The 12,450-nt window shown below is 43.3% G+C and overlaps 1 protein-coding gene across 6 annotated transcripts in view; it reads left to right on the top strand.

The window, feature by feature from the left end:
• The window catches only part of eya1 (EYA transcriptional coactivator and phosphatase 1), a 30,958-nt gene that overhangs the window by 6,910 nt on the left and 11,598 nt on the right, over nucleotides 1–12,450 (top strand). For all 6 annotated transcript variants that reach the window (XM_070927727.1, XM_070927726.1, XM_070927728.1 and 3 more), the window contains 5 exons: nucleotides 3,613–3,695; nucleotides 4,277–4,463; nucleotides 5,200–5,342; nucleotides 6,067–6,150; nucleotides 9,465–9,554. In XM_070927727.1, the coding sequence (XP_070783828.1) occupies nucleotides 3,613–3,695; nucleotides 4,277–4,463; nucleotides 5,200–5,342; nucleotides 6,067–6,150; nucleotides 9,465–9,554 (587 nt within the window). The remainder of the gene's footprint in view (nucleotides 1–3,612; nucleotides 3,696–4,276; nucleotides 4,464–5,199; nucleotides 5,343–6,066; nucleotides 6,151–9,464; nucleotides 9,555–12,450) is intronic.

The following is a 12,450-nucleotide window of genomic DNA, read 5'->3' as shown; positions in this document are numbered from 1 at the left end:
AACCAAATACAGTCGGCCACAGCTGGAGTTTTACAGCGCGCAGCCGAGCGCCTGAAAAAGGAGAGGCAGAGAGAGCGAGAGAGAGGAAGAAAGGGAACAAGAGACGGAGCATGTGCGGCAGAATGCAGAAGCTGCTGTCCCGCCCTTAGTGGTTTAACTCACGATGACAGTATTATGTGCCCATTCATCTTCTAAGTATTATGCTCTTACTCTGTCTTTCTGTTTCCCTCCGTCTGTTTCTGTCTCTCCCTCACTGTCTCCTGCTATCTCTGGCTATCGGATGCCCCACGTAGCGTTAAGTGCGTTAGTAATTGACAGCCATGTTAGATGACAGATTGACCACTATTCTGGCCTTTGGTTCTCTAACCGTGGCTCTGGCCCTCCGCCACACCATCATCATTACTCTTTCTGGCCTATTGATCTGCCTGGGTGAGGTGCCTCGGGCCTGGGTGTCCCAACCAAGGACTCTTTTTCCACATCTGATACTCCCCCTCTCTGTCAAGTGTCCCTGCCACCAGCCTGTGGCCAGCTGTCAAGGCGGAGGACGATTAGATTAATGTTTTTGCTCCTTGCTTTCATGCCCGATGCCATGGAGCTTTGTGTGAGTGCTAAAGTCGTGGCACCAAATAATAAAAGGGACAGTTTTATTGCGCACCTTAGTTTTGCGATTCCTTGTGGCAGTTTATGTAGTGCATCTCATGGATTGTCAGAAAAAGCCTAAAACATCAGAGGTGTGTGACGCGACGGAGAGATTGTGCTGATGGTGGGACTGAGCAGATGCTAATTAGGTGAATAATTGGATTCCAGCATTCTGTCCCAGTGGCAGTGCGAAGAAGAAGCTGAAGCCTCGGTTGCCTTTTTAAAAGGAGAGCCCCATCTGGACTTGATAGTCTATTCCCAAGTGGGGCATACAAACTTCTGCTACAAATATTGTGCACTGATGATAGACATAGCCCATGGCAAGGGGACTGATCAAGCAAAGCAAATGGACTTCCAATTGTGGAGCCAGAAGGCAGGCGGGAAGGAGGGGAGGAGGGAGGGATGATGTCTGGTCTTGAGTGAGTGAACTAACTGGAGCAGGACAGGGGGAGGGAGAGAAAACATGCCCCCTGGGGACCCCCCTCTTTCTCCCCCTACTATAACCAGCACCACCACTCCCAACAGCATGGGCTCATTCTCACTGGGCTAGCAGGGGTCTCTTCGGCTTTTATGTGGCTCCTTGTTCTCCACAGAGCAGCCCTCAAACCCTGCCAGTGAGAGCTTTTATGACTGTTTGAACTGTGCATTAGGCTAATTTGTTGTCCTTCTCAGACTTACTCCTCCTTGTCTCTGTCTTATTGTTCCGTCGGACTTTCACTTGATGTTGAACTTTCTCCGGAGAACACAAAAGTTTAAAAATTCCCCCTGCAGGCCTTGAAAATATCAAACAGAACAACAAAGAGAGAGAACAGTTCTGATGAAAATAACCGGTAGAGGCCAGGATGAAGAACAAGGTGAAAATCTGCTGTGTGTGTAATTGCTGGAAGCAGAGAGCGAGAAACCTGCACAAATAATTAGTGGATCCTGGTAATCTTGGGAGCTTGGGGGATGTTTGTTTCTCCTTTTTAGCCACAGTGCTGCATACTTAGCTAACTGACAAGGCTAAACACTGCTTTACGTCTTTTCTTTTTGGTGCTTTTTTCCACACGGTACCCTTCATGCCCCCCCACTTCCCTGATCCTTCCCCCTGTTCTGAAAGCTGCTTCACGTTTGTCACGGTGTGGGAGGGCTCTCCTGATGGGGCCAATGACCAGAGGATGAAAGGAACTCCCTCTGTTTGTCTCTGGGAACAAAGGTGTAATTACGCCCCCATTTAGAAACAGTAAATTTATCTCCCCCTTCGTTTTCACTGAAGCTACGGGATGTTTTTTGGCTACGGGAGGAACACTGTGGTGATAAGTGAAGAAGCTTTTCTTAGAGAATGCAATGGTAGTGCAAATTAATGTTCCCTGGATGTATGGAGAAGCGATTTGACTTTGCATGAACAGAAACGAATAATAAAGGCCAGGGGCCGTATTTGTAGAGGCTGGAAGAACTGCAAAGACACGCAATTTTAGACTTTTTTAATAGATTATGTATAATTAAATCTTTCAGATTCAAGCCTCTGTTACTAGTTAGAGAAAGTCAACAACTGCCCAAAGCTTTACAGTTGTTGTTGTTTTATGTATATGGTTAGTTGATGACAACTATTTATTTATTTATATAGCACAGTGTTATAAAGTGCTTTACAAACAGGGTATATGGTTAAAACAGTAAAAGAAAGCATGGTTACGCAGTGCATTTATATAGAAGCAATCGGGGAATAAAGAACTGATAAAAGCAAAAACTAGTTGAATAGAAATAGTGAAATAAGATAAAATAAAATAGAAATAAAACAAAATAAATTAAATGTTCACTATAAGACGGCTTTTACATTAAAGCAGGTTTTGAGATAAGATTTAAAAGAGGACACTACACACAAGTTGCTGGCCTGAGACGCAGGCATAAATATTATACTATTAGCATGCAGAATAATGTACATACACCAAGCTGCATAAATAATCATATAATAATTACAATCACAATGAATTAAAGTGAATGGATGCAATATTAATTTTTTTACATTTAGACTGCCTACTCTAACGCAGCAAATCAAACACTCCCTATACAGCTGAATTGTCTGAGCCATCCAAGGCTTTAGTTTTTGTTATCAAACTAAAATGTTTTAGTGCAATTAAACTATTTTGTTCTCAAAGATCATTGAATGGTCATGATACCTGTAATCTCAAGAATGAGCAAAAGTAATTGGGATGAATTTTAGCTTTAATGTATACAGCTCTCTTATACTCTCCTTGTCAGCCTGCGGTCTCTAGCAGTCTGCGACCCCCTTTAAGCTGCCCCTCCTGCTGTTCTCTTGCCTGACATGACAGTCCAGGTGGACGGCGACTGCAGAGAGTCGAGCCCCCGGGGGGCCGCTGCTGCTCCTCTCCTCTATAACTCATGTCACGTATATTATTAAGCCATTAGATGCTATCAACCCCTTTGAATGATTTAATTACCCAGGAGGACCATCCTTTGAGCAAGTGAAAAGAGGAACATACATATTCATTGGGGCTGGATGTCAGCAGTAAACCCCCTCAGTGCTACTTACACCAACCTCAATCCTCCTTCCTCATGCTCCGTCCCAGTGCATCCACAGTTTTCACCACCCCCCTTCACCCCACGCCGCCACCCTTCGGTAGCTCACACACAACAGTCTCTTGTCTACCTCACATTGTGCGGGCTTGGACGGCTTTGGGAGCAGGTTCTGTCCACCCCTCACCCTTCTCTGCCCCCCTTCGTCATTCATCAGGCCTGATCCAATCACTGATAAGGAAGGAAGAGGCGAAAGATAAGGCCACTGTTGGGAGCGCTCCCTCAGGCCTCCCTGTTCACCACCTCAAATAGTTGTTTCACAAAAGACTTTTTTTCCCCCTAACAATGGGCCATTTCATTTCTGTCACTGCACTGCTTGCAGTACTGCTGATTTAATAATGTTTTTTGATATCATATGGTGTATACATAACTCAAAAGTTCCATTCTTTTTCCCTAAAGGTGGTACTTTCACAACAACGTCAGGACTGTATGCAGGAAACAACTCCCTGACCAACTCGACTGGCTTCAACAGCACACAACAGGTAGCCGCGCACTTCCTTCTGCTCATTCTATTTCTGTGATCTGGTGTCAGTTCTGCAGCTATCCGTTTATATCAGTTTGAATCGCAGACTTCTTCCCAACCTGGAAATCTTTACGAAAAATGCATACTCAATATGTTACATTTCATCCGTGGCACATTCAAACATAAATCACTCAGGATGTCAAAAGCTTTGTACGCAGGATTATCTACTGTACCTCCTCCAACACAAATGTATTATGCCACAGAGGAAAGGGAGAGGGGAAAAAAAGCCAAGACAGATTGTTGTCCAGATGTAGGACAGAACAGACATGTGTTTGCATTTATGTTTTGGAATCTGCACTGTAAAGTAGCAACACTGGTGCAGGGCATATCTCGCATTACTCTGCCAAACCCCCTACTTCTCTTTCTCAACTCTGCTACCTTTTGCCTCTCTTCGCCTCCATCTTTTTTATCTCAATCTCCCCTCTTACATCACATTTTACATATCTTTCTTCATCTCTTGGTTTTTCTTTACTTGCCTTATTTTTTATCCAAATGTAACTTATCTTTTACCATATCCCCACTCTGTCTCTTTCTCAACAGGAATACCCCAATTATCCAGCCTTTGGCCAGGGTCAGTATGCTCAGTATTACAACAGCTCACCCTACACTTCACCCTACATGACAAGTAACAACACCAGCCCCAGCACACCCTCCACCACCACCACCTACACCCTCCAGGAGCCACCCACTGGCATCACCAGCCAGGCCCTCACAGAAAACCCTCCAGGTAAGAATCAGGTCACAGACAGCAGGGTTGCCTTGTGTAACATGAATATCATAAGTTTGATCCTGCTAAGAGCCGTCTTTAAAAAAAAAAAAAACAAGCGGGCCACTGAATCCCCTCTTTCTCCCTGACTGGAAGTTGCACACTGATAAGAGAACATGAGCTAAATGCCAAAAGTCTTTATTTGTACAAACCCAAATCCACAATATGAGTAGGAAATGGTTTCAGCCATCACATTGTGTGTACTTCTGTGGAAAGCAAGAAAAGTTGAAACTGAAATCAGATGTAGAATTTCCCGTAATTTAATGTGACATTAATGCATCATCTGGCAGTCGAGCACTGATTGTATCTTTATAAGTCAGTCAAAATTTTATGGCTGCATTTGAAATTGTCATCAATCAACACCAAAGACATCAGGCTTTAACTAAACCTAATTTCATACACAGTCATCCAATTTAGATAAATTACATCTTTGCTATTTCTAGTTGGCATGTACTCTGTTACCTCTTGTTTATTAAATCAGTATGGAGCACAATAGCTTTTAGTATGTGTTCTGCAACTGATTTATGATATGTTTGTTACCTGTAGACGTGCATAATCACTAAAATGTCCCAGGAAGCTGTCTGTCCTGCATCAAGACAAATGTTCACTCACACTTCTTTGCTAAAAGGAAATAATGGCTCATCTTTGATACACACTCTTTTTATATTCTCCTTCTTCCTTCTTTCCTTCCTTTCAGTTGAGTACAGTACCATCCACAGTCCATCAACCCCCATTAAAGATTCAGATTCGGATCGATTGCGCCGGGCCTCGGATGGAAAGTCACGTGGCCGGGGAAGAAGGAACAACAACCCATCACCGCCGCCTGACTCCGACCTTGAGGTAGGGTGAGCCTGCTACCTTGGCGACAGACAGCCTCGCCCTGTCTGAAGCACACGGACACTAATCCACTTACTGTATGGCTGCCACACCAGTGTTAACTCTTGATGGGCATTAATTCTTAAAGATTTCATTCCTTAACTATAAATGCATTATTAATGCATCGTGGAATATATGACTAAACGCATATCTTACATAAAGTTCTCATGTATACCTCGTGAATAAACAATAAGGCATGTGATTGAGTGAGTCATCACTGAAGTGAATAATATATATATTCTACTCATCAAAGGCCGGACACTAGCTGTGACTAACAATGGTACCATTGCACCATGAGCCATTCAACACTTTGACAGTGGCCATATGTCAAGATAAACTCAGAGGGCTCTTCATTAATATGATATGAATTTGAACGAGGTTAATAGCACCCATTATAGCACTGACATCATGGCATGTTAACATATCTAGTTAATTAGTTTGTCACTATTGATTACTCTAATGTAAAGGGCAGGGGATGGAAAGCGTGTGGTGGGGTGATGGGAGGAGTGTTGCGGTGACCAACCCAAGCAAATGGATCCTGGTCCCTGTGGCGCACAAATACACGCTCCTGGCCTATTGACCAGGAGGATCACCTTGCAGCCCTACAGAGTGCACCATTGATTTTGCCTCTTTTCTCTCTGTTTTTCTTTGTTTCTTTCTCCCACCCCTCCGCCCCCCATCTCTTCAGCGAGTTTTCATCTGGGACCTGGATGAAACAATCATCGTTTTCCATTCCTTGCTTACGGGTTCTTATGCCAACAGATATGGACGGGTAAGTGACATCAGACTGTGGCAGTAGTGGTGCATTTAATCAGCAAAGCACAAAAAAAGGGGGATCAGAGGGGAGGAAATGGCCATTGAGTGGAGGATAGATTTCACTGTGCCTTGAGTCTATAGTGAGCAGAACTCAATGTACAGATAATTGTTTCTTTTTTTAATAGGTCCAATGAGGCTTGGCAAGTATTTGACTGCTCTTTGCAGCTGTTGGAGCTATGCATGGCTGGTCGAGGCTCGGCTGCAGGGGCTCACAACAGTTGCACTCTGGATGTCTATTGACACATCTTAAGTGTTCCTTTCTCCTTCAGAAATGCCACATTGTTAGTTTAATTAAGTGCTTCTCAATCCATCCTTTTCAGGCAGGGATCTCCCTGGAGACCCTGGCAGGAGACTCGGAGCACAGAGCTTCCCTTTAAACCTGCTTTCATTAGGATTCAAATTAAAACATATTACATATGTATATATATAAATCTTAACAAACATATTATTATTATCATACTGGAAGGTCATTTTCCATCCCATGTCTCTGTGTATGCTTTTAAGATGAACAGTTTACTTTTCCAGGCTTTGCTATTTGTTGTTCCATGTAAATTGCTTCTCTAAATTTAAACTTTCAAAACAAACAATTTGGGAAATAAGGCAGAATGCTATTCTCATGGTTTTGTTGAGGTCATAGGTTCTATATAGCTTTCAAAGTGTGTCATCCGTTCTTATTTTCCCATTTAGATAAAGTGCGTATGAATAAAAACAACAGCAGAATCTTGAAGAATTTATTCTATTTTATTTTGCCAGCAGCATTTCTAATCACCGGTTGTTTTGGCTATGGAGGTGTCTGGTTTTGAAGTCAAAAATGACATATTGCTCCTCATATGTCAGAGAGCTTAGCGTCTGCGGCCCGTGCTCTGTGCCTTTGTTCTGGTATGAGGGGGTGTTTGATGGGGGCACTGTTTTGTTTTTGGGGTGAAAGAGGACTGCCCCACGACCCTCCACTGTTTATTTACTTTATACTCGGCCCTGCATGCTGGGTAAAGGGAGAGCCAAGGCTTAGGGAGCTGTGGCTCAGTGATGAGGGACTCTCCAACCACACACACACACACACACACATGAACACACACACATGCATACACAGGGTCTCCAGTGTGCTCCTCTGAAACAGGAAACACTCCTGACTCCATAAGGGCCCATTCCATCAGAGCTCATATAGGATGTGACAGCCGCTAGAGTCCCTCTCACTCTCTGTTATTCCTTCTTTTTCTCCTCCTCTGCCCATTTCAGACCCTTTTTTAAGCAAAGTCTCTCTTCCTCTCATGCTCCAACCTGCTGACACCATCACATTAAAGCAGCATTATAAGAGGCAGACATGCTCATTCACAGTAACCACAGAGCGCGCTACCTCAAAGCCTATCAGAAACACAGATCTGTAAACTACCTCAGAAAAGAAAGTGAAGCAGACCAACATCCCCCACAACCACCCATCCACCACAGGAACCACCCCGTCTCTCCCCCTTCTCTTCCCTCCTGTGTGTCAGTCATGTCATCCATATCTTAGTGGCATAAACAAAAAAAGTTACAAAACAGTTTTCCCTCCTTGCTGCTCTGAGCTTACTATAAATAGATGTGTATCTGAGTGAGTGCACATCCACACTTTCTCTCACTCACTGTGACCTCCCACCCACTCCCTCCTTTTTTTCTCCCTCTCATACACACATAAACACACTGCTGCTCTTATCAGGTCTTTTAATTGGCATCAAGGCAGCTCACCCCCATAAAGCTGATGGCTGAGGCCAGCTGTGCTGCTATTGGGCTGGCCAGAGCTGGAGCTTAAAGTGGGTGGGGATGGGGGGGGGTTGTTATTGGTAAGGGGCTCAGAGGAAGGGGGGGCTGGGGACTTGGCGCCCCTGTGGATGGCACTGACATCTCGGGACAGGTGGTGCTGGAGCAATGACAGCAGCAGCACTTTGGCCTTCTGGCCTGCTTGTATTCTTAACTCCCTCACTGACTGATTGTTTAGATTTAATTGGAAAGGATTCACTTGCGCCAGAGAAGGCTGCCTTTTCCCACCAAACCAGCCCATAATGCTAAATCACCCGACAGCGCCACAGGTTGTGGAGAGGGAGCTAGTAGCCTGTTGATGTGGGAGGCTAATTATTTTTGATGAATTCCAACTGAAAGATTTATTCAAACTGGGAGGTTAAGAGGAAGCAGAAAGCCTCCAGAAGTGGGGATTGAGCTCTACTTGTGTGGTTTGTCATTTTAGTGAAAACATAAGCATTGTGGGGTGTGACAGCTAATCAGCAGAAAGCTCAGGTGTGTCTTCAGGTGGTTTATCTCTGTAATCCCTGCTTCTGGTCCTGCCTGGCCCGTCTTTAATGCAGTCTCACCCAGCTGCAGAAAATCCTCCTCCACAGCCTGCCATTGTCTCTCTTCATCCTTCGCTTGCTAAAGACAATCTGCTGATTACAGATTTAAGATAAAGAGGAATTCAATTTGTGCAACAAAAAAGAATGGAATCCATCCAGTAAGTTAATTAATTATAATGTTTTGAATTTAGACTAAAATAAATGTGCAATCTTCTTAGTATGTGAAAATTATTATACAAGGCTTATATCTTTCTAAGACACGGAAGACTTTTTGCCTATTCATTTAATTTTAAAGGGAAAATCACACTCATTGTCACAGGCTCATTAAGTATTTACAGTGTAGTTCACTCTTCTCCAGGTATTATCTTACAGACAGTGCAACCCTATCACCATTACAGCACGTGTCACATTACTGACAGAGATCATGATTTAAGGAGAAAATTGCTGTTGTTCCCGATGCAGGAAAATATCAGCATTCTTTTTACATTTGAATTATTTTTTAATATTAATAGATAATTAATCTAACACCTCAGAGTGGTTGCTTCAGGGGGGAATTGTGTTATATCACCTAGCGAGCTATCAGATGCATCAGCACAAGTATGTGGAGAATGGGCTATTTACGATGAGACTGTGACCCCAACTCTTCTAAATTGACCACCCCTCCTGAGAAGAGACATGCTTTTACTGCATTCATTCAAGTCTGTGGCATTTCTGATGACTATTCTGGTCCCTTTCGGAGGGTCGTAAACAGAGGCTGAGACTTTCAAGTCCGCCTAATGTCGTCTTTTATGGGAATAGCCTGCTGAGGAATTTAAAGGGATTCTGTGTAAATTGAGGGAACAGCATTATTTATTGTTTCACATTAACTGCTTCAAAAATGGAATAACATTACCTCAGTATTCAGCAGAAAGATTTTTATTTGATCTAATTGTCTTTGTCTGTTTTTCAGGATCCTCCGACATCTGTATCATTAGGCCTGAGGATGGAAGAAATGATCTTCAACTTGGCCGACACACACTTATTCTTTAACGACTTAGAGGTGCGTCTATCTGTGTGTTTTCTCTCCTCTTTAAGCTTTCTTTAGCTCTGCTATTTTCCTGTTCTGCACAAATGCCTTCTGTTCACCTTGGGGTGATTGTAGTGGTCAGAGGAGTGTATATATTCTAACAGGAGCGTAGCAACAGTCCATTAAGACAATAGTAAAAGCAGCCACAACTGTTTCATAGCGTGGAGCCTGTTTCTCAGTTATCAGTCCCATAGTGGTGAAGTATTACCTCGGAGCCCAAGGGATACCATGAATTTTACATGTGCTGTCAGCCTCCGTCATTCCTGGGTCACCACCCCCCCCACTCCCTTAGCGGCCAGCTCAATTTGTCAGGCTCTAGTATTTCTGTGGCCGCTCTGTCTGTGTGTCATGCTGTGTGCTTGGTGTCGCTGTCCACCTACACCACAGACCCCACCGTCACAGCGTGAAATCCCCCGCCATCTCCCCTCCCACGCCTCTTTGCCCCCCTGATTCATGTACGGCTAGTGTAAAATCTGCCCCTGGGGCACAGGAATAGAGGGATGAAGGGTAGGGAGGGGTGTGTGTGTATATGTCGGTTTGTGAGGTGTCTGAGTGTCTGCTTCACTCTGGGGAGAAGTGAACGACCAGAGGGTCAGAGATGACTATAGGCTCAGATTGTATGTATAGAAAAGTGTGTGCCACATGACGTGCGCCCACTGCCCTCTTTACAGATCCAGATGTCAAACCCAGCTAGCGCGTGCTCATCACATTTTAGCAATAAACAAAGCAAATTATCTCAGTGTTTTTCCCTCCACACTGCCTCTATTCAATTCTCTGTCTACGATTTTACTGTGCTTTTATTTTTGCGATTTTCGTCCACGCCTCCTCTCTTTCTCCCGGTGAATCTGATCCCACTGACCAATCGCTTTTCCTCAGTGTCCTGCTTCATGCTGACCTCACAGTAGAGGAAATGTTTTGTTTGATACTTAAGTGTGAAGTGATCTGTGGCCAGTCAGCCAAGTCTCATTACTCACCACCATGTTCGGCTGTGTTACACGAAGCAAACCCAAGGAGGAGGAAAAAATGTGAGACAGAGAGAGAGAGAGAAAATGTTCATACTCTCCCAGACGGACGAGTGACTGAGATTCCAAACGCAGTCATTGTGATCAAAGTTAATTGGCTCCAATTGGCTGGTTAAATATTTCCTTATGCCGTGGCCATGTAGAATCAATTGTAGCTGCACTTTATTTAATAGATGTGCCCCAGTCATTTGAAAAAAATGGCAGTTTGTGACAACGCTTAAATGTGGTTTTGCTCAACATCTGTCCTGTGTTTTGATTTCTTTTCATGTGTGATGAAACTGTTCACAGATGAATTGGCAGCTCAGACTTCTTATAAAATTATTTAAAAATGCAACGTGTACATTTCTTCTGCTCTATCTCAGAAACGATATTATTAGATTTTGTTTTGACACTTGAAAGCTTTGGACTTTTTTTTACCGGCTAAAACTAGAGTAGTATTATTACTGAAATAGCAATCTGTGGTCTGCTGCAAGAATGCTTTTTAGAGTGTCCAATGTAAAGACCTCTCTGCAGACACTGCAGTGATTGTCATTAACAATCATACCAGAGGAGGAGTGACATTCTCTTGGAGGCGTATTGATCTCTCCTCTTTAACTGAGCTGGGCCAGTCTGAGTGTTAAGTGCCAGTTCTCAGCAATGCCTAACCAGTTGTGTTTCCTCTCTGCTGATTTACAGTCCTCCATCTCAGATAGAGCTAAATAGAGTCCAACTATAAATACCGCAGCCAGCAGCAGTTATGTATTTAAGCATGTGCAGAAATGCATATGGTCCATCTAATTCAGTCTAAGCCATAAACGGAGACCCCAGAGGCTGTGCAGAAACACAGGTGCAGAGTTAGTGGCCTAACGGTGTGTGTGTGTGTGTGTGTGTGAGAGTGGTCCATCGAAGTCTTAACACTGTTGTCCTGCCAGCCTCTGCACACGAACATTAAACACGGACTCAGCAGCGTCCTTTCAACTTCACTAAATGTGCAGTTCCGGATTATTTAGCTTGTATTAAAATGTTAGTTTTTAAACTAAATTAATCTGTTTTAACACACAATCGTTGTTTACAGGCCTCTAAACATCACAATTAAGCTTAATATTGTGCTCGGCCTGCCGAGGCCAGAGCGACCGCTCTAGTCTTGTGTATTATGTGTTCAAGTGTGTGTGAGTGTGAGTGTGTGTGAATGGAGGCTGGACCGTGTTGACAGAGCTGGTGAGTGACGATTCAGAGGAAAGTCATAAAAAGAAAGAGGGCATGCCGAAGGGGTCAACAGGGATCAGTTTCACCCTTACGTCTCTCTCTCCCTCTTCCTCCTCTAACCTTTTTCTGGATCAGTGCTCTCTTTTTTTTTTTCATTCACCATTTAGATGGTATTGAAGGAAATACTGAATACAGAAATACTGCACCTCCCCAAAAGACCTCCCAACCCACACACACACACAAACCTCTCTATCGATCGTCCCACATAAACCATTTGCTGCTCAGCCCTTTAAAGGACGGGTGTAGTATTGTATGAACAGCACAATCTGTTTTTATCATCAAAAATGCTCTCACTGAAGGACGTATTAGGAAAGTAATTCAAGGCAATATGATCCCTATTGATGTGATCTCTGCTGTATTAATTTTCTTCATAGAAGAAGATGTATTTCAGTAGCCACAGAGATAAACATATAATCAATGTTATATCTAAAACAACATTAAAACAACATTCTCAATTAATAGCAACACCCTAATGGAAAGGTAAGATCAGTAATTAAATTTTTTTTTGTATTGTATTTTCAGAATTACACTCAGTCATATAACCTTTTAATATTTTTCTAAGTGATCTATTTTTAGGAGTAAATTACTAAGATTTGTTGTTC

The sequence above is a fragment of the Enoplosus armatus genome, chromosome 21, assembly GCF_043641665.1.
Source record: "Enoplosus armatus isolate fEnoArm2 chromosome 21, fEnoArm2.hap1, whole genome shotgun sequence".
Taxonomy (NCBI): Eukaryota; Metazoa; Chordata; class Actinopteri; order Centrarchiformes; family Enoplosidae; genus Enoplosus; species Enoplosus armatus.
The sequence above is the reverse complement of the archived record's forward strand: the minus strand, read 5'-3'. Positions and strand labels throughout refer to the sequence as shown.